The 23,438-nt window shown below is 31.2% G+C and overlaps 2 protein-coding genes across 2 annotated transcripts; both read left to right on the forward strand.

The window, feature by feature from the left end:
* Positions 1–7,885: 7,885 nt before the first annotated feature.
* Positions 7,886–9,572, forward strand: LOC104881805 (uncharacterized). Its single transcript, XM_010663070.2, has 3 exons — positions 7,886–8,780; positions 8,890–8,947; positions 9,311–9,572. The coding sequence occupies exons 1-3, from the start codon at positions 7,971–7,973 to the stop codon at positions 9,313–9,315; spliced, it is 873 nt and encodes a 290-aa protein (XP_010661372.1). The 5' UTR covers positions 7,886–7,970; the 3' UTR covers positions 9,316–9,572.
* Positions 9,573–19,971: 10,399 nt separating this feature from the next.
* Positions 19,972–21,761, forward strand: LOC104881804 (uncharacterized). The gene is made up of 3 exons (XM_010663069.3): positions 19,972–20,957; positions 21,079–21,175; positions 21,410–21,761. Exons 1-2 carry the CDS (start codon positions 19,986–19,988, stop codon positions 21,133–21,135), a joined length of 1,029 nt encoding a protein of 342 aa, XP_010661371.1. The 5' UTR covers positions 19,972–19,985; the 3' UTR covers positions 21,136–21,175; positions 21,410–21,761.
* Positions 21,762–23,438: the final 1,677 nt, after the last annotated feature.

Raw genomic sequence — 23,438 nt, forward strand, 5'->3', positions numbered from 1 at the left:
ATCAAGGATAAATATAAGATGGAGATTATGTTAGTATTTGAGTCTTATCCTAACCAGAAATGGAGTCAGATACATTTTCCACGGTGAAAAATGGTGGGTGGTGCAATTAGGGGATAAATATCATACGATAATATTGTTAGCATCAAACCATATTTGGAGTTGTAGAGATTTTATTAAGTGAAAAATAAAATCAGAAAGTTATAGGTAAATTTAAAAAGGTTTGTTTAACGACAAATTAGGTGGTTGAAGGGTTAAAGTGAATTAGTTATTTTTTTCTAAACTAAAATACTTGAATTTATGCTTTGGAAAGACAAGGGATGCTTGACTAATGGAATCAACGCTCAAGCGCTAGAATCGTTTAAGTGCTTATCCAATGTTCAAGCACCTGAGGTGCTCAAGAGATGGTTAAGTGGAATAGATATTGATCCCTAGGTCTGTGGACTTATATATGTTATCCAAATCACTGAAAAATATATGGATAATAAGTGTGTAAAATAAATATACAAATAAAATGAAGTAAGCAGAAAATTGAAACTTACAAATAAGATTAATCGAGGCTAGAGTTTGACTCTATATCCTTAAGAAGAATTTGTCCCACTTAGGTGCTTATGGTTCATTGACAATCGTCTCCCAAGATACAATGATTACTTTATTATGATAATAACACTTCAAATCTTGGTGATCTGTAATTTCTTGTATACCAAATATTTGGTAAAAAAGAGAAATGACTACACTTGAAGCTAAGGAGGACTTGAATGTTTTAAATGACAATAAAGGAGAAAGAGTGGAGAGAATGGATGGATGGATGGATGAATGAGAAATGCTATAGGAGGGGTCCCTATTTATAGATTTGTTGGTGACTTATTCAAAGATATGTATCTTTGAAATATTAGACACATCCTTTGAAATAAGTAGTATCCATTTGGAAAAAATGTGTCCTAATTTTCATTAACCTATATAAATATTCCAACAACCCTCCACATGAATGGAAATTGTCTTAAAAAATGCAAATGACAAGCTAATCAATCAAGAGAGTCCATCTTGGAAAGTCATTGTGTCAAGATAGGTAGCTTGTGACTTTGAACCTTCCTTAGTAAAATATTATCGGATTTACTAGCTAATCAATGAACGTGATGTCTTGAACTGTTCAATTGTTAATGTAAATCAAGACAATAATATCCATACAATTCATTTCCAAATCACCATTGATTCTCATGGTTGTGTTCATTTTGGCCCTAAACAGCTCTTGGTTTCATGAGTGTTATAGAGAATTTCAACCTTAAAAATTCTCATAGAAATGATCTTGTTTCATGCTCACATAAGTGATTCCTATTAAGAGTATCCTATAATATCTCACTTGTTTTCCAAGCTATAGGACTCATTAAAAGTAAAGCTTAACCTAGTTCACACTGCAAAAAAAACACTATTTTATCATAGGAATAGGTAAGGGAGATTATCTCTTTAATGTTTATTTTAGTCATTCATAACTTAGTTGTCCCTTTGAACTTAGATCTTGGGATCTCTAATCTACTAGGTTAGGTTACCATTATGAAGACTTTTTGGTCATAAGCTTTAATCCTATTTCCCTCGATAAGTAGTGGTTCTACTTTGTCATTGCCATTGATGGTCATCTCTTATCCCTATCACCAACTTACCACCATTTTAGCTTGTTCAAAGTCCTCATGTAGTGGTTCCACTCAACCATTGCCATTATTTTGGCCCCATTTCATGTTGAAGCTTTGGGGAAGGATGGACCCACCATTTTTGGACATTTCCTAGCTCACCATAGAGTCATCTACCTTGTTTTTAATGCCTTTATGTAGCCTATCACTTAGTACAACATGAGAGATACACTTTTATTAATTTTTATTTTTAAGTAATGACAAATAACTGTCATATTTTGAAATAGAGCTTTAAGCATTGCATGTAATCTAAAGTATCACATGTCATCTAAATATTGTTTCATCATATTAACTTATTTGCCTACAAATAGACTAGACATGTGTTGCCTTGCCTCAACCAACCTCTAAGTTTAGTCACTAAACCCCTCAAAATTCTCAAACAACTTGGTTGCTAATGTGGAATTAGTTTGCATGCACCATAAGATGCATCAAGTCTGTATTAGAACCTCAAACCCTAATATGGACTTGTAGAGTTATATTACATTGAAATGCTTCCTTTTTGAGTGGATATAAAAGATGAATGGGAAGCAATCACTAGGAGTAAAATTGATGCTCACCTCGATGATAGATTAAATATCAATATATGCTTTCATCTCCTCATTCCAGCCAAAAATGGATCGACTTATGTTGCCTTATCTCAGCCAACCCCTAATTTTATTCATCAAATTAAAACTAAAATCATTCCAAAGTGCTTGGTAGCCAATTGGAGGTTTCACTCAACCACCAAGGTTCATCAAGTCTATATAAGAATGTCTATCAAACCTTATTCTCAGATTTAATTAGTGAGCAACATTAATACTTATTAAGGTGTTGTTTCAAGGATATCACTTTCAAGGAATTGTAAGATATTGATGTATGAAGTAAAATAAGAAGGAGATTAGCAAAGTGTTAATGCTTTGAATTTTTTGAAACTGGAAGATTAATTGATTAGTTATATTATATATTGATTCTCTAGTATGTTGACTTAAGTAAAAATGTTAGTCAAAATTTCATTGGTCATAAAATATTACAATAATTCCACATGACAAACAATGTTTAAATAGAAATTTTTTTTGTGTTATTTAAGAATTTATGGGGTTCAAGAAGACCAATCCCATAGTGATTCTATCTTGACAAGTGGAAAATCTATCGATAATGGTCATTTAATTTCCAAAGACAGAAGCTTTTAGAGGGTGCATTTATGACCACTCCCAATTATGTATGTCATAATAAGGTATCCCCTTGTATAGGGAGTAAATGAAGTTTATATCCTGATGAGCCGAGTATCATCCATGAGGAGTGACATTAGGTTGTAGGGGAAATGGAAAGATCATGAAAATGAAGGTATTTTTATGGGGCAAACTCTTACAGTTAGTTGTTTGAAAAGGGGTTGATTGATCTTGCTGAAAACATGGATAAAATTTAAACGAACCATGACTAAAATTGATTCAAAAGATTTTTGCACTAGTGTTGAGGATTGTGCAATCCTTTGGGCTCCCTTATTTCAATAAGTTACCTACAGGTATTCTCAACTAGGAGATATTCAACACAAGCACCTATTCTTTTTCCTTCTAGCTATCTCACCCTTGTGATTATACCTCTAGATAGTGTCTTTAAAGCTTCCTATTCTTTTCTTACCATCGATAGCATTAGAAGCTCAATTAGAGCTATCTCAAATCAAAATGGTTTTTTTTCATCAAGTACTTGACATACTCCAAATCAGACTCCTAAATTCTAGTTTCCAAGCATTAGAGAGTGGTTTTGTAATCAAATGCTAGAGGGTCCAATCTACAACATGATATTGTCATTAAATAACCAAGTTGAGAGTCATTTGACGGGTACAAGGGAGGTCCTAGGAACCCTTCCTCCATAGCCTAAGCTATTACTCAAAAAACATGAATTAAACACTAAAACAAGTATAAAAAATAGAGCATTGATTGGTTTTTGCCATTAATACCCAAAGTTAAGATTTAATCTTTACCAATAGAGAGGAACTATAGCTAAAAGAAAATACAACAAATATAAAAGTGTTTGAGACATCACACAACTCACTTAAACCATTCAAAACATTACAAGGTTTTCTATTAAGACAACAATCCCCAAAGGTTGCAGAAACATTTGTAAAAATAGGAACTCATAGTCACATAGATTAATCATACATGATTAAAGGATACTAACAATAGGAAATCACTATAAAGAACATACCTGTTTGAGCCATGATAAAAAAACGTGATTGATTGTTGTAACCAAGTCTTCCTCTCTATGATCTTGATAATAGCTATGGTGGGTCTATGGGAAAACAGATAAACCCTTTTTATCTAGATTAGAGAGGGGACTTAGCATAACTCAAATTGGATTCTCATTGGGCCCTTCCATAATGGGCTTCAATGAGACCCATAGCCTACACTTGCCACTCAACTGAGCTTCTACTCAAAAGATGCAAAACCCAATCCAAAATGTGATCACTAGTTAATTGGGCTTATTATAGAATAGACTATCCATTAACCCGTTTTTGCAAATACAAATTATTCAATTAATGTTAGCCCATATAAAAATTTTCCAACATTCTCCCACTTGAGCTACATTAATTGTTTTTTGAGGATTCATTAAATTCATTTTGAAAATAAGACTCTCGGGTTAAATATAGAAAAATTTATTTTGTGTGGCCACACAATTTTTTTTTTTTGAAAGAAATGATAGTCTATAAATAACATCTTATTAAACTTATCCGGTTCAACATGGTCTTAATATTGGACTATAATGGTCTATATGTTAATCTCAACAAACATAATGCCCCTTATAGTCACGAATATTTATAACCATATCGACATGGATCGTAAACCCAGTAGTGTAGTAAGAAATCAATGCCAACATGTGATCATCATCTATATGCATTGTTTCTTATCAGTCCTCATTCCAATTTACCAGCAAAATGAAATTGTAATTGCAATTTCTCAACAAAATGAAATTGCTGCAATTTCTAAACAATATGAAATTGCTTGACTTTAACAAGTCATATGTCACCAACAATGCACCACAAAATCTCAAAATAGTGGTATTTGTGACATCCAATAGTATACAACTGTAATTCTTAAGGTTCAATATCTCAAGATACCATGTTGTATGTAATTCAATTACGACATGCTATAATATAATACTTAATTATGATGATCATAATAAAAAGATTTTAATTTTGCAAGTTGCAGAACAATAATGATCAATGTTTGCATAAAACAATAATTGAAATAAGGGAAATCACAAAAGCTCCCATTAAACCAAAGAATCAAAAGACTTAATGACACCCATATTCACAACATGTTCCTTGAACATTATGGGCTTTAAACCTTTGGTTAGAGGATCAGCTAGCATGGACTCAGTTCTTATGTGCTTAATCACAATATCTCCTTTCCTCACTAAGTCCTTGACTGTAAGGTACTTGATTTCCATATGCTTAGAACCCGTACTAATCTTATTGTTCTTAGAGTAGAACACAACTACATTATTGTCACAATAAATCACAATATCCATCATTCCTAAAACAAACTCTATGTCTGATCTCCATCTCTTATAGTTCGACCCACTTAGAATTTCAATTGTAGCATTATTGTTGTTCACAGCAAAGGAAACTGATTGACAAAATTTTGCAACTAGATCAATTATGGGCAATAGGTAAAAAAAAAAAAAAAAACTTAAATAATCATAAGCAATACAATACAAGAATCAATTGTACTATCATAAACTCCCCTTTGGGCAGAGTCCACAATAAACAACTATTCTCTAAGCATGAAGATCAACAAATAATTCATTAAAATTTATTTCCTTTGGGCAAATAAATTTATTAAATTATTTATCTCATTCAATATCCTCATGTTGTTAAATTAATTTGCATAATAACAACCTTTGGACAGGCGATTGTACAAATTAATCTAAAATTTTCCCCATCAACAAAATAGGAACTCATAAACTTGCAAATTTTAATGGTTAAATCACTTTGGTAAAATAACCTCAACAATTCACATGCAACGTTCCAAAATTGGGTAAATTAAAAAAAATTGCCCAACAACAATAGTGCATATTAGCGATATATATGCATATGATCAATTATAGTTGCAAGAATTTGAACAAAAATTTTTATTTATTTATTACACTTTAAATTAATTATTTAACTAGTTTATGAGATTTAGACCAAGTAGGAGAGTATGCATGAAAAAGTTTCAATCTAGAGAGAGTGAGTACTACACTCCTATTCCATATATATTAGCATAATTTCTGGTAAATTCTCAATAGAAAATTATACCAAAAAAATAATTTTAAGCTAATTAAATCACATAAATAAGTAATAATTATTTAATAAATATTTTTGACCCCCAAAAAATAAAATAATATATTTAGAAAAATAGATTACAAAAAAACGAGCGCACAGGAAAAAACGGGGCTCAAAACGGACACCGGATGAGGTTATATGCGCCTCACACACTTGACTCGCGAGTGGGGAATGTGTGACACATGTGACACGTGTGGCATGTGCTGGAGGTCATCTTCAACCTCCAGCATTGGGTCCAAAATTCTGCAATATGGGTCAAATGACCCGGTTGCAACCCGGATTACAAACAATTGAAAAAAATGTTTTTTTTGATCGGGATCTTGAGGGCTTTTAAACTTTAGGTTGTTTCTAACAATTCTAGGACATTTAATCATAAAAAAAACAACTTAAAGATCTTCATAATTGATTAACAAAATTTGGTTTTTCATATCTCCATAGCCAAGATTGAAAAACTCTATTTTAACACATATTTCGGCCTCATTTTACATGTATTTTTACATTAACAATATAAGAAGTCTCTTTACAACAATTAATTAAAAAAAAAAAAAAACTTCTCAATCTTGCTCAATTTTTTTTTAAATAAAATGAATTTTCTAAGGTTCATACCCATATTTTCAAATTTTCAATTTTCACCAAATTGAGCAAAAAAAAACCGAAATTGATGCTACATATCAACTATAATATATGTAAACAACAAAATTTAAGAGTTTAATTTGAGTAAAACACAATAATTTGATCAAATAAAATTTTTCTTGAATCTTTAAACAAGAAAATTCCGAAAATTTAAAAATTTAATTACTCCCAATTTAAATAACGAAATTGCACATATGATATATCAATTTGAAGCTTGTGACAAGAGGAACAAAAAGCCTAAAGTTTCACAATCAAAAGAAACTAAAAAAAACATGCACATTCATGGATCACATATTTGGCTTTGAAAAGAAAATAAAATAAGAAACTAAAAATTTTATTTTCAATTTCCAAATGTAGATTCTAAATCATGTAAATCAGGCTCTGATACCACATGTAAAAATAGGAACTCATAGTCACATAGATTAATCATATATGATTAAAGGATACTAACAATAGGAAATCACTATAAAGAACATACATGTTTGAGCCATGATAAAAAAAACGTGATTGATTGTTGTAACCAAGTTTTCCTTTCTATGATCTTGATAATAGCTATGGTGGCTCTATGGGAAAACAGATAAAGCCTTTTTATCTAGATTAGAGAGGGGACTTAGCATAACTCAAATTGGATTCTCATTGGGCCCTCCCATAATGGGTTTCAATGAGACCCATAGCCTACACTTGCCACTCGACTGAGCTTCTACTCAAAAGATGCAAAACCCAATCCAAAATATGATCACTAGTTAATTGGGCTTATTATAGAATAGACTATCCATTAACCCGTTTTTGTAAATACAAATTATTCAATTAATGTTAGCTCATATAAAAATTTTCCAACAACATTCTCTACTAAGACATCTCCAAGTTATTTTCCAACAACTCAATAGAACCCTAAAACTCCTTAAATAGTGTAAAATTTTCTATTTACAAAATATGCGCATATCTCACTCCGACCTATTATAGTTTTCTATAATAAGCTCAATCTCTTTGTCCTGTTGTTCTTAACCCCCTACCAAAAAAATAAAAATAAAAATAAATAGATAAAAAATAAAAAAGAAAAAAATTCGAAGTCAAAGGGAATCGAGTCCACCTTTTCCTTTTTTGACAATGTAATCTTCCTTTTTTCGTCCTCCATCCACTTGCATAAAGGGAAAAGTTTGCTACAAGCATGAAAGGCCACGTTAGAGGTTTAATGTGAATTCTCTCTCCCAATGAAGTATAAGTGTCAGTTACATTTCGTCTTCGTTTCCTCACTCCCTCTTCAGGTTCCATTTCCATTTTTGTCTTTCTCTACTCCCTATCTCTTCAATTCTCTGCAATTCCAAGGGTTTTCAGCTTCTGGGTTTTCCTCAATGGGGCTTTTTCCTACCGCTAAAGCCGCTTCTGAGTCTCTCTCAATGCAGCGTTTTCCCATCTCTGAAGCCTCTTCTTTTGGGTCTCCCTCACTGGGGCGTCTTCCACCAGTTGAAGCTGGATCCTCTAAGAATCGAAGCACAGCCGGCCGCTCTCAGCATTGTAGCCCAGACGGACCATCACAGCACTGCTGCCCAGCAGGACCGTCGCAGCGTTGTAGCCCAGCTTGGCAGCATGGTAGGCTGGCTGGACCCTCACAGCATCTTTGCCCGGCCATGCCTCCACCCAAGCCATCAAAATCTATGCGAAGCCAGAGGCCATTCAGCCCCAAAATGGAGAGTAATTTCTCCAGCGATGCTTGCCTGGATCTGAAACACCACGACAGCTCCAATGAGGAGTTTGGGGCTACTGAAAAACAGCGTTCTTCTTCAAAGATAGTGATCTGCGTGGGTGGAAAGAAGCTGAGTGCTTCTGAGGATGTTGCGGAGGAAAAGGCTGCAGGAGAAGGGGAAGAAGGAAAAGTAAATGAAGCAAGAGAAGAGGAAGAGCAAGTCCAGGAGAAGTGGAACTTGGTGCCGAGAAAACCTGAAGGAAAATGTATAACTGGAGCAGGAAAGGAGCCACAGTGGCCTCAAGGGAGTCCATCACAAAGGACTCCCAATAAAAAACACTCTAAGAAGGAGAAGCGGATTAAACTGTCAGTTGCACTCTCCAGGAGGGAGATCGAAGAAGATATGTTTGCAATGACTAGATCAAGGCTGTCTAGGAAGCCAAAGAAGAGGCCCAAGAAGCTGCAGGATATGGTGGATGTAAGACAATCTGCCTCAATTTCTGATCTTTGATCTTGATGAATTTGGCAATTGGATTTTTTAGGGGCCTTCAATTGTGGCTAACGTCTTCTATTTTGATGCTTTGCAGCATCTTTCCCCTGCCTTCAGCTTGCAAACTGTTACTCCCAGTTTATACAACAGTAGAGGTATAATTTCTTGACGGGTTAATTTCTGTTTGGGTTCTGAGAAAAATAAATTCAGAAAAAGAGTACAATTACTTTGAGTCCTTGTAATTTTTTAATGCTATTTTATTTTTTGAAAGAATGAAAAACCCATTTTGTTATTATGTAAATAGCTGTATTCATTGGATTCTTAATTTGAGTTGCCTATTGGAATAAATTTCCTTTCTGGTTCCAATCAATGAAAGATGTAGATTCCAAATGTTAATTACTTTTCATTTGCTTCCTAATTCTCAACCACCCATCATTGCATGATTGGAGTTTTTGCTTAGATTTCTTTGGCTTTCCATTTTGAACTATGCCACTAATCACTTGATTGTGGTCTTGCAGGTTAGAGAAGATGGCAGCCATAGTTTGTACTTCATGTATCTCCTGCAGGTTTAATTGAAGTGCCCTCTTCTGGTGTATCCCACCCTAAACCATTATATATGAATGGAAGGGTTAATTTTAACTATTTTTTTGTGTAAACATATGACCTTGTATCAAACCCTAAATGTGCACACAAATGGATGAAAGGGTTAAAAATGTGTCTATTTCAATTGTGAAACCTATTACATTGGTGGAAAAGTAATCTCATTTACTTTGATGTTAATCAGTAGTTGTGTATATGTTTCTTTGTTTTAACTATTTCCCTGTATTATTTTTGCTTGGTGTTGAGAAGTTGGAGAAGAGTCTTTGAGTTTTCAGATGGCATTTATTAGACATGTAACAAAGAATTATTATTGAATTTTTACACCTCATATGAACATCCTAGTTACATAAACTTGTCCTTTGTTAGTATAGTAAGATGAGTGTAATAATAATAAAAAAAAACTAAACCTATATGAAGGGAAGGATAAAAAGTGTGCCAATTTCTTGGATGGCTTAATTCATTGGAGGAAGATTGTTGTTATTTTTCTTTGTGTTAAGTAGATCTGGATGTTATTTATGTCTTACATAGTTTGAATGTTATTTTACGTTATCTCGAGTCTGTCTATGTTATTACCAGATTGTTAACTACGTATCAGATGGGCAATATTTCCCAAACTTGTTCTTTGTGAGTGTAATAAGCTGAGCATAATTTATAATGTGGAATGAGAATAGTAGGACATGAATTGCGATTATAGTATTGAGATTCAAACTTGCAAAGTAATTTAGATTTTTGATTCAAATTATCGTAACAATTAACATTTTCCTTCATAGATCACATAAATAATGAATAGATTTGACTCTAAATGGATAAGAATGGTTACTATACCTTTAAAGAATGCACAATGGCAGCGTTCGAGTTTTGAAAATTCTTACTATTACTAAAATTTCAAATGTAGTTGAGCTCTTGAAACTACTGTTTCTGCAGTCAGACTTTCTTTCCTCTATCTACACATGTTTTCTCACTTGTTTGGTCTCTGGCTGTATATTTTTCTGTGTGCCAACTCATGAAATGATGGTGTTGATAAGTTGATAAGAACAATGTTATTGCTACATTTTTTGTTGTATTGTGGATATTCTCATCATATGAGATGCTCTACAACCACTATCAACTTCATTATAATGTCTTTAGTGACAAGAAAGACAAAGAAGTTCATTATGATGCACTATTTCTGAGCTTCCATGGCTTTCAGGTGTATTCCTTTCGCTGTTGCTGAAATGGTTGGCTTGTTCAACTATATGAGCTGGTCTGTCAGAAGAATGTGTCTACTGTTCTATATAAGACCTTGCTAGCCTAGACTGCCTCTATGTGCCAGAAATTGCTTCATTAGACTAGCCTGCCATATCATCGATCATATGATAGCAAGTGGAATATGAACCATGAGGAAATGTCACCAAAGTGTGAAGTAGAACTAACTAGCAAACTGCCACATTCTAGATTCTTAAGAATCAGAAACAATAATGGTCCCAGTATTGGTTTTGAGGGTCCAAATCTGTTAATAAAAGAAATTCAAATTACCTTCAAAGATGTACAAAAACCCGAATTTAATTGTTTCGCTGATAAGTTTCCTATCCCAAGTCATGAATAAAATTATAAATATGAGAAGTCAAAATTTTCATAACACAAGAATGTTGTTCTTTGTTTTCACAGAGAAAAACGAAAAACTTCAAGAGAGGACATTTTGAGAGAAAACTCTTTTCTTTTATTAAAAAAAGAGAAGATTAAATTTCAAACCCCTTTTTTTATTTTTTATTTATTTTTTCAGTAGTAGTTTCTGGGTAGCCAAAAAACTCCCAAAAATTAGTCCCTCCACTTTTAAAAATATAGGATCGGGTGCAGCCTACTTGGGACCCAGACCCATTTTCAACAAAATCAAATGACTTTCTTCCTTTTCTTCTCTTCATTTTTGAGCCTTCCTGGATGTTTTTGTTATTTTGGTTTCTGAAACAATGAAAGCTCATTTCTGACTGTGTACATATATAGCCCCGCGTCTGCTAGATGGGTAGGTTGAGTTGCCTATACAATAAGTTTCCTTACTTTGATCCCCATGCATTTAATTTCTTTTCTTGTACTCCTTAATTCTTAATCAGACACCAAACACCACATAATTGAACCTTTTCCTTGGAAGGTATTGGTCTGGCGTTTTAGCATATGGAGCCAATTTGATTATGGTGCTTGCAGATTATTAGACAAGATTGCAGGTACAAAATTGTTATAGACACCTCAGATTTTTTCTACTAGTTTGAAGCTCTCTCTTTTATGCTGCCAATTAATCCACTGGCGGAATAGGGTTGTCTTATTTCCTTTGTGTTTACTCTGTGGTATTTTAGTTTGTATTAGCTAGTCCCCTATGTAATAATTAATATTTCAAATAATTGTGAAATAATGATACTAATTATTTAAAAAAAAAACACACACATCTTGGACAAAAATGCCCCCATTCTTTTTTCTTTTTTCTTTTTTTCCCTCCAAGCACTTATCCACCTATTTTCATCTCACTTTTTTTCCTCATTGTTCCCTTGTCTCATTTTTTTCATCTTCTCTTTGTTCTATTGTAGTAAAGAAAGTTGGGTTGGTACTTTTCTCTCCTCTACTCTTCATTAATATATTTAATAAAGTTTTGTTAACTACCATCTATATAAAATATAAAAATTAGGATTAGTAATAATTAAATATACAATTATGAAAAATAGGAAAATTAAAATAAAACTAAATAATCAATTAGAATGATAGAAGATTTGATTTCTTTTGAAAATTCTTCATTTTCTTAATAATAATATATGAAAATAAGGAAATTGAAATGATAAGATAAATATATAAGCAAAATAAAAAAAAAACAAAAAATGGAAGAAAATACTGATTTATGTTTAAAATTCATGATTTTATCAATAGTAAGCTAAAAAATATAAATAGTGAAATTAAAAAATAATTTTTTTATTTAAAATAAAAAGACACAAAATTAATTCAATATAGTTAATGAAATCTTAGTTCATTCTAATGATTAAGTGAAATTATAAAATTAAATTTTCACTTAAAAGAAAAAGAAGAAGAAGTTATGTTAAAGAAATAAAGATAGTTGTTTCATCTTAAATGGAAAAGTATTAAAATAAAAATAATATAAATGAGCAAAATTTTTATTAAGAGAAATGTAAGTTCTAAAAAAATTTGTTTTTATTTGTATTTTAATTTTTAAATATCTTCTTACTGTTATATTATTTTTATTTGAAAATAGCTAATAGAGTCCTATTTGAATTATAATACAATAAGATAAGGTGATTGGGTAAAATTATAAATAAATTGTTTATATAAAAGAAAAAGTGAGAAAGTTAAGTTAAAGATATTATTAAATGAATTAAATTTGAAAAATAAAAATTTACAGTTTTCTCTTAAATAAAAATATTTTAAAAATCAAATAATGTGTTATAAATTTCATTACAAAAGAAATATAACCTCTAAAAAATTTGGCTTTTATTTATTTTTTAATTTTAAGTATCTTCTTATCTTATTATCAAAATAGTTAATGGAGTCCTAAATTCTAATACCATAAGTTAAGGTGATGGGATGAAATTATAAAATCATTTTCTTATTTAAAATAAAAAGAGAGAAAGTTAAGTTTAATATACTATTAAATGAATTAAATTTTAAAAACGGAATAATGAAAATTAACGGTTTTATTTTAAATAGAAAATATTAAAATAAAAAAATAGATAAATGAGCTATAAATTTTATATGGAGAAACATAACTTTAATTTGGTTTCTATTAATTTTTTTTAAAAAATTCTAAATACATTTTTTTGACTTTAATTTCTACTTTTAATTTCTTTTTATCTAGAAATGGTTAGGAGAGTCTTGGTTGAATTCTAAGACTATAATATAAGATAATTAGGTAAAAGCTTAAAATAAATTTTTTGTTTAAAAGAAAATGAAAGAAAGTTAATTTAAAGATATTATAAAATGAAATTTAAATTTAAAAATCAAAATTAAGGGTTTTATCTTAAACAAAAAATTAAATAAATGGGCAATAAATTTTATTAAGAGATTATTTTTTTTATTTTAAATATGTTTGTTAACTTTTATTTCTATTTTATTTTATTTTTTTATCTAAAAATAGCTAAGTCTTAGTTGAATTCTAAGACTATAAGAATTTTATAACTAATTTTTTATTTAAATGAAAAAAAGAAAGAAAGTTAAAGTTAAAGATACAATAAAATAAATTAATTTTAAAAATTAAAATGAATAGTTTTGTCTTAAATAATTAATATTAAAACAAAAATTTAGATCAATGGGCCATAAGTTTTATTAAGAGAAACATAAGTTTTAAAAAATTTAGTTTCTACTTATTTAAAAAATTTTAAATATATTTTTTAGCTTTTATTTATATTTATATTTTTAATTTAAATCTATTTTTAAATTTTATTTTATTTTAATATAAAAATAGTTAACAAAGGTGCTAGTTGAATTCTAAGGCTATAAAAATTTATAGTGATCATCACATTTGAGAAACCTTTTATTTTGAATGATGTGAATTAAACAATATAAAATTTTAAGATAAATTGGAAGTAATTTTTTTTGGTTACTTGAGATGTTACAAATTCTAAGTGAAGGTAAATTTTTTATAATTTTTTTATATTAATGCATTATGATACTTAATGTCTGAGTATTCTAGTTTTTTTTTTTTCAATTCGTTCTTCTAGCAGGTTCTAGAATTGGTTAGAATACAAAATGGTTAAATAATAAAAAGTTGAAAACCTTGATGAGTATGACATTATATGATCTAATTATTTTTGGAAAAAAGGTGGACAACCATATCATAACATCCTTGAATGGATTTTTTAATTTCATACAAATAATCTACCTATAAATATTTGCATAAACTAGGTTTAAAACAACAATACTCTCATATTGGTGTCTTTTAGACTTGAGAAAGAAAAACACGAAGAGCTTTTCTACCATTATTCTTGTTCTTGTTGTTATTCTTCTCTTGACAAATGGTAAAATTATTTATGAACTATTGCTTTTTCTTTCTTCACTTCTTTAATCGAAGCTTGCAAAATTATGAATTAAATGCATGTATGGTTGATCATTTGTATTTCAACTATTTTGACATGTTAAAACCAAATTACTAAGAATTAAATGAAAATTTTCTTAACTTATACTTTCTTTGAACATATTTATTGGGTATGAAAATTATGTTTATGAATGTTTAATTTGATTCAATTTTATATATTAATTTATTGAGAATGAAGATTATTTATTAATAGGTGGTTTAACAGTTATGTGATGGAATTGACTTGTTAAAACAAAATTAAAATAACAATATATTATTTTATCTTAAATCATTTCTTGATGGTAGCAATGTTGAAAAAAAAAATGTCACTAAAGACTTACCTTGATGAGACAATAATAGTCAACATAATGCATGTTGATGGTAATACGAACCTACATTGACAACAAAACAACAACATCAACCTGCATTGATGACATTAGAACATCAACATATGCCTATGGTGATTGCAAGAAGGTGTCAATGTATCTTAGACCTATGTTGACACCTCGATCAATGATGGTAGTCCTCACTGTCAACATAAGCCATGTTAATGTTGAAATACTGTCATCAAAGCCCTTTTTTCTTGTAGTAAATGCTTGTGAAAATGAATTAAATGATGTAAACAACTAACATTATTTTTCCTTCATATATATATATAAATGATGTAAACAAGTAACATTATTTTTCCTTCATATATATATATTGTTAGGACATTAAGATAGTGACTTAGTATTCATTGAAGATCAAGTGTGGTTGTTTATCCAATCGGGAAGTCACAGGTACGTCTAAAAAGGTTTGACTTATGACAAGTTAAGTTTCTAAGAGATATAAAGACAAACAATGGTTTTTTAATTAAAGAAAATTACTATTTTTTTAATGAATTTTGAAAGATATAGGGGACACTTGAGCGGGTAGAAGCGCTCAAGTGTTGGGATCACTCACACACTTAGCACTGCTCAAGCACTTAGCACCACTCAAGTGCCTAAGGTGCTTAAGCGGTGCATGGTCAAGTGTGCTCGAGCGCTTATGTATTTTCTGTCAAGATTTGAAAGCTATTTTTGAGCATTTCACGCAAATCTCATTGAGAAACCTATTGATACCAAATCTCTTTAGGTTATTTGCCTATAAATACCTCATTATAACCCTCTTAGGGTTAGAGATCTTAAATTCTTTAGGGTGGGTTTCATTGAGGGGAAAACCTAACAAGTCACACCATTCTTGATCTCTTATTTGAAGGATTCAACTTTTGAATCTTGGGTTGAAGACTTTCATCCCTTCAGTGAGGCTAAAGTGTATTCATTGGAGCAATTGGAGGTTGCTGCGTTTCAAACATGAATCAAGTTATAGGTACTAGAAAGTAACTCTTTAAGGTAAAACGACTAGGTAAATCTATGTAATTTGATATGATATAGTGGATTTAGATTAACAGTCTTAGACCTTGTGGTTTTTGATCTCCATAGTTCATGTAGGGGCTTTCCAAGTAAAAATCTTTGTGCCTCATTGTGTATCTTTATTGTCTTGTTTGCATTGCCTATAATTGCAAGATTTGATAATCTCTAACTACTCGTAGGGAAAAGGTAATTATAACATACAAATATTTATTTAATTTTGTTTAATACGCCCACTCACCCCCTAGTGAAATTTTTGCACAATTAAGACAACATATAGGGTTTATATGAAAACTCTTAATCTATTAGACCATGTTATCAATACTCTCAAATGAAATAAAATTTTAAATTGGAAATTTGTAAAATAAAGTTTTATGCAATTGTTCTTATTTAGAAATAAATATTTAATAATAATAATATAAATTTTTTTTGTTGTTACCTATACATTAGAACTAAAATTCTTGAACAAGAAAGCAAATAATTAGTATATTATATTACAAATATTATATCATTACCCATTAATTCACATTCAAATTCTAGAATTATGGCCTGACTCTTTGGGATTACAATTAAACCATTGTTTTGAAATTTGGGGTATTACAAAGTGCCTCATGGAGCGGTTAATAGGTGTTTGAACTTTAGACTTAGATTGAGTTACCATAGTATATTTTGAAAAGCATGGTTCAATTAGATGTAAATTAGGAATAATGGGCAAATCCATACGTAAATGAATGGTCAGAGGAGATTTGACTCAGGTTATAATTTTGTAAAGTAGCATTATTAGGAGTTGAATGTTTCTCAAAATTAGGACTGTTATAGAATAGGGATGACAAAGAATTAGAGTAGTATAAAATTTAGTTGCAATTTTTATTGATTTTAAATGTAATAAAAATTAAAATTTTTTATCAACTTACTTTTTAGGAAATTATTAAAAATGAATTTCAAGTTTTAAAACATGGTTCTAGACTTGGATGACCTATATGAGTGATCCAATCTTGGAAGATGAAAAATTCTTTAACCAGTATTTATTATCCCCAAATCCTAGGTTTGAAATTGGATTTGTTAAATTCTCTAGATTTGTTTATCAATGTTTTCTCAATTAAAAATTTAGTTTACCAATCCAATCAATTTTTCATTTAAAGGTGTACTTGATTTAATTTAGAAAAGATTAATTAACCTTTTTAGTTTCCTTAGGATGATAACCCAAAATACTACAAAGTTGTGGTAACTCTATCTTTGGTTTATTTTTTAGCCAAGATCATCACATATTTAAGCTTTAATATTTTATTTATAGCAGAGATTTTCGATCTGGATTGCCTTTCATTGATATCTTATGCTCCCTTGAATCCATTAGTTAACACCTTAATATTGATATCACCATCCAAGTCTAGACAAGGTTTGAAGGACATTCTACTACACTTGGTTAGATGAATTCTTCAACAGGCCATTGAATGCTTTGGAATAATTACGGGTTTGGTGTTAGGATTTATAACACATGCAACTATAAAAGCTTTCACGAGTCAACATATGACCATTACTAGTAGCTATTTATTAAACCATACAAGGATTTCAATTTACATATCAAGATAGATTAGACTCAGGGCTATCATAGAACACTAGAAGTTTTTTTTTTTCACTAGTATAAACATCTTCTTGTTAGAAAATTCTATGTATGTCTTTTTTAGTCATGACAATTTCTTCTATAATTATACGATAACCTTTTTTTTATTTTATTTTTAATCTTGTTTGGCTTGATCTAATCCTCTTTTAAGGCATAAACACCTCAAAGTCTATTATTTTCAAAGTTCTACTTCTATTTAAACTATCATAACCCGAGAAAATAGAAATTTTGATAAACAAATGATTGATTTTCCATTTCCTATAAAAAAACTTAATTTAATCTTCTTTGTGTAAAAGGCCATGTTCAAGAGTAACCTAATGATTGGATCCAAGTGTGTTTTTTGAAGAATTCATAAACTATTGAGAAATAATTAATTTGAAAACAAAAAAGGTTTCTTACTAATCCATTACAAAAAAGATATACATACATGTTACGGAAAATGTAAAAATGGAGAGGCTACATATGACTATTTAAATGGTAAAATATAAATCAAGGAGGGATTTCCAAAGATGCAAAAGGCTTTGGCATTTGACTCTAGCTAGGTTCACTACTTTTCTTGTTGGTAGACCTTGGGCACTCTACATATTGCAATATTTGATTTAAGATGATTTGTAATTTATAATTTATTCTCCCTTTCTTGACTTTGATTGAGGTTCAACATAGGTATTTGAATCAAGAGTAGAAGACTACTTTACTTCAATGATGAAAGATCTCTTATATTTGCATGAAGGCGATATAATATTCAACATAACACTCTAAGATTAATACAACTCTCCATGTTCATATTATGCTTGAGAGAGATTCTAATATAGACTTGATGCACCTAGATTATGCGACTAATCCTGCCATCTGCTGCCGTATATTTTGGAATGATTTATACGAGATTTGATGCTTTATGGTACATGCAACGCTAAAAGTTCTTGTGTCATAATATAACCGTATTGGTAGTTATTTTTTAAATGAAAAAATTACAAAAGGTTTTCATTCGACGTGTTGAGAAATAAAGGTGAGTGATTTACTTTCTTAAAACATAAAAGTACATAAATAATGTAAAGCATTTTTATCTACAAATTATACATAAACGTTTCAAATTATTACAATTTTCTATCGTCGATCTGTCTCCTTTTTCTATTTCTATATCAACACATATACATGCAACACTAAAAGCTCTTGTGTTAGAATATGACTGTTATTAGTAGTTATTTTTTAAACGAAGAAACTATAAAAGGTTTTCATTCGATGTGTTGAAAAGGAGTAGTGTGTGATTTACTTTCTTAAAACATAAAAGTTCATAAATAATGTAAAACTGTTCTATCTACAATTATACATCTACGTTTCAAATTATTACAATATTCTATTGTCAATCCGTCTCCTTTTTCTATTTCTATATATATCAACGCATATATACAAGCAACACTAAAAGCTCTTGCGTTAGAATATGACCGTTATTAGTAGTTATTTGTCAAACGAAGAAACTATAAAAGGTTTTCATTCTACATGTTGAGAAGGAATAGTGTGATTTACTTTCTTAAAACATAAAAGTTCGTAACTAATGTAAAACTTTTCTATCTACAAATTGTATATTATGTTTCAAATTATTATAATTTTCTATCATCGATTTGTTTCCTTTTTCTACTTCTATATCAAGGCATATACATGCAACACTAAAAGCTCGTGTTAGAATATGACCGTTATTAGTAGTTATTTTTCAAACGAAAAACTATAAAAGGTTTTCATTTGACATGTTGAGAAAGAAAGGTGTGTGATTTACTTTATTTGAACTTAAAAGTTAATAAATAATGTATTTATGTCTACAAACTATACATCTACATTTCAAATTATTACAATTTTCTATCGTGGATCCCTTCTACTTTAATAATGAAAAACTTTTATGTCTTCAAATTATACATCTACATTTCAAATTATTATAATTTTCTATCGTTCATCCCCGTACTTTATCTATTTCTTTATCAACACATATACATGCAATGCTAAAAGCCCTTGCGTTAGAATATGATTGTGATTGGTAGTTACTTTTTAAATGAAAAAACTATAAATGGTTTTCATTTGATGGATCGAGAAAGAAAGGTGCATGATTTATTTTCTTAAAACTTAGAAGTTCATAAATAATGTAAAACTTTTCATTTACAAATTATGTCTAGATATCTAGATTTCAAATTATTACAATTTTCTATTGCAATGCCTCTCCTTTTTCTATTTCTTTATTTTTATCTTCAAAGGAAGACTAAACATCTCCTAATCCATTATCTTCAAGCCAACATCTACATTTTAATAACCAAAAAATAAAAATAAAAATTGAAAGAACTTTACAAAAAAACCATTAAAAATTCCCGTCCTTAACACCCAAAAAGAATTAAAAATAAAAAATAAAAACAAAGAAAAAGAGGATTCTTTTTTGTTTGTTTTTTCCTGAAAATTTAATTTTCTGGTCCCTCCACCTTGCATAAAGCGAAATATTTGTTTCAGGTGTGAAAGGCCACGTTAGAGGGTGTAGCGTGACTTCTCTCTCCCACTCAAGTATGAGTGTTAGTCATATTTCGTCTTCGTCTCCTCACTCCCACTTCAATTTCCATTTCCATTCTGTCTTTCTATGCTCTCTCTTTCTTCAAATCTCTGCAATTCCTAGGGTTTTAGCTTTTGTGTCTGCTTCAATGGGGCGTTTTCCCACTTCTGAATCCTCTTCTGGGTCTCCGTCAATGGGGGGTTTCCCCCCCTCTGAAGCCTCTTCTGGATCTCCCTCATTGGGGAGTTTTCCCCCCTCTGAAGCCTCTTCTGGGTCTCCCTCAATGGGGCGTTTCCCCCACTTTGAAGCCGGATCCTCTCGACATCAAAGCCCAGCCAGCCGCACTCAGCACTGTAGCGCAGCCCGACCATTCCCTTGTACCCCAGCCGGGCCCTCTCAGCATTGCAGCCCAGACGTATCCTCACAGAATCGGAGTCTGACTATGCTTCCTCCTAAGCCACCACGGTCTATGCGCAGTCCTAGACCATTCACTTCAAGAATGGAGAGGGACTGCTCCACCGATATTCACCAGGATCGGAAAATGGGCTGCAGCTCCACTGAGGAGTCTCTACCTGCTGAAAAACAACCAAATTCCTCTTTGAAGATAATCATCCGCTGGAGTGGAAAACAACCTGCCGCTTCTGATAATGCTGCTGAGGAAAAAGCTGGAGGGGAAGAACCCAAACCAGAAGAAGGCAAAGTGGAAGAAGAAAAGGTAGAGGATCAAGCGGAGAAGAAGTGGAACCTGCGCCCCAGAAAACCCATAGGAAAAGGTGAAGCTGGAGCAGTACAGGAGCCGCAGTTGCAGGAAGGAAGTTCATCACAAAAGGCTCCCAAGAAGAAACCTGCTGAAAAGAAGAAAAAGCCCATGAAGTTGTCGATTGCACTCTCCAGGAGGGAGATTGAAGAAGATCTATTTGCAATGACGGGGTCCAGGCCATCTAGGAAGCCAAAGCGGAGGCCAAAGCAGGTGCAGAATATTGTAAATGTAAGACAATCTGCCTCCATTACTGGTTATGTCTTTGATTCTTCTTTGCTGGTTATTGTTTAATTGGATCCTTTTAGGGTTTGGAATTGTGGCTAATGCCTTCTATTTTAATTCTTTGCAGAATCTTTCTCCTGCGTACAGATTGGAGTTATTTACTCCAACTTCGTACAAGTTCTGAGAAAATTCAGGAAAGAAAGTACAACTAATTGGAGCCCTAGGTATATCTTTTATGTTGTTTTGATTTTTGAACAAATGACAAACCCGTTTCTTACGGTGCAAATAATTGTAGTCACTGGATTCATTGATTGAATTGCATGCCTACTAGAATCAGTGAAAAGTCCGGACTTCAGATGTTAAATTTTTTTTTTCTTAATTGGAGTTTTTTTGCTTATAGGTTCTTTGGTTTTGTATTTTGACATATACAGCTAATCATTTGGTTATGGTGCTTGCAGGTTCGTTGCAGCCATCATTGTACTTCATGTGTCTCCTGCAAGTTTGATGGCCTCTTCTATTCTATCAAACCCTACTCCATTAAATATGGATGAAAGGGGAAATGTATCTTTTTTTTTTTTTTTGTATCAAACCGTAGTCCATTAAAATTTTGTCTAATTCTTATGTAGCCTAATGCATTCCTGGAAGAGTAATTTTATTTACTTTGTTGTTAAGTAGTTGTTTATGTTACTTAACTTTGTTTAAACTATTTCCTGCTGTTATTTGGCTTGGCCATAACAAGTTATGGAAGAGTTCTGGTTAATTATCAGATGGGTTGATTTATTAGACAAGTAATATAGATAATTATTATTGATGTTTGCAGCTTATATTTTAGAAATTCGTCAATGAACATGCTTGTTAAATAAACTTGATCTTTGTTAGTACAGCAAGATGAGTATAACCCAAGGTGCATCAAACCTAAATGGTATCAAGGATAAAAGAACTAACATTCTCTAGGGTGGCTTAATGGACTAATTGGGGATCAGTTCTGTAATTTTTCTTTGTATTAAATAGTTTTGGATGTTATTTATGTGTTATGTAGTTAAAGTAGTTTCCATGTTATTGTTAGATCGGTATTTATTAGATGAGTGATATTTCACAAACTTGTTCTTCGTGGAAATAAGAAACTGAATGTAATTTATGTTGTGGAATGATAATAGTGTGATATAATTAGAGATGTATGGAATTAAGATTCACCCTTGCAATGTGATTTAGGTTTTTTTTTCAAATTATCGCAACGGATACTGTACTTAGGAGATCATATAAATAAGAGGGAATGTTTAGATTGGACTCCAAATGGAGAATAACAGTTACGGTGCTTTTGAATGATGCATGATTGCAGTAATCAAGTTTTTGGAATTGTATTAGTATTAGTAAAAGTTCAAATGCATTAGAGCTCTTAAAATAGTAGTACTGTTTGTGAAGTCTGGGTTTCTCTCTGTTAATCTGTCCATGTTTTCTCCTCCCCTTCTTTATTCTTTGTTAGTATGGTTTTGTGTGTGCAAACACATGAAATGAGGTGCTGATAACTCGATAAGGACAAATTAATGTTGCTACATTTACTTGCAGTGTAGGTATTCTAATTGTATAAGATGCTATAGATGATGTATTTATTGGTAAATTAGAGAAAGAAGTTCATTACCATGAATTGGGTTCAATTTCTGAGCTTCCATGACATTCACTTGTATTTTTCTTCCAGTTGGTTATATGATTGGCTTGTTCAAATTTATGATATGGACTTCGTTTTGTAGATTAAGGAATTAATAACAATTTCAGGAAGAAGAATGTGTCTACTGTACTATATAGTACTCTTGATACTATGGTGGACTATGCTCTCTTAGACTAGCTTGCATTTCATTGTATGTAACCAAAGTGTAGAGTAAGAACCGACTAGCTAGGTTCCCCATTGAGAATTTGCCGCTCAAGAATCTGAAACAATGCTGGTTCTGGTACTGGTTTTGAGGGTCCAAATTGAAGTTCTACAGAAACAATTACCTTTTTTCTTTTTCTTGTGTCCAATTTTTTAGTAGTGAAGGCCAGACTGTTATACTATTATAGTACTATGGAAGAGTCGGATAGATCATTCCAGCATGAAGAAAAGAGAGTAAAACTTTGAGCCTTTAGGCATGTTAGATAAGGTTGCAGGTAGCAGATTTTGAACATGCTAGTTACCTTGTGTTGAGCAGTATGAATGTTGTTTTATTTTGTATGAAGTTGCAGATGCTATTATCAGAAAGGCATGTATTTAGCAAACGAACAATATTTCAGAACCTTGTTCTTTGTTAGTGTTTCAAGCTGGCATAATTCATTTCTGGAATGAGAATAGTTTGGATGTGCTTTTTTGATGTGTGGTACTGCGATTCACACTTGTGGGATGTACTAAAAACGAACAATATGTAGAACTTGACTTTGTCTCTTTATTAATTTTCACCTGTACGTCTATGCAGAAGATCTTAGTTGATATTACATCTAAAGAGACAATTTCATTCA

Source organism: Vitis vinifera, chromosome 15 (genome assembly GCF_030704535.1).
Source record: "Vitis vinifera cultivar Pinot Noir 40024 chromosome 15, ASM3070453v1".
Taxonomy (NCBI): Eukaryota; Viridiplantae; Streptophyta; class Magnoliopsida; order Vitales; family Vitaceae; genus Vitis; species Vitis vinifera.

Bases quoted from the DNA above. Each gene is read 5' to 3' on its own strand.
- LOC104881805 (XM_010663070.2), top strand. From the start codon at position 7,971: ATGGGGCTTTTTCCTACCGCTAAAGCCGCTTCTGAGTCTCTCTCAATG. The intron at 8,781-8,889 runs GTAAGACAATCT...GATGCTTTGCAG, and splicing joins AGCTGCAGGATATGGTGGAT to CATCTTTCCCCTGCCTTCAG.
- LOC104881804 (XM_010663069.3), top strand. From the start codon at position 19,986: ATGAGTGTTAGTCATATTTCGTCTTCGTCTCCTCACTCCCACTTCAAT. The intron at 20,958-21,078 runs GTAAGACAATCT...AATTCTTTGCAG, and splicing joins AGGTGCAGAATATTGTAAAT to AATCTTTCTCCTGCGTACAG.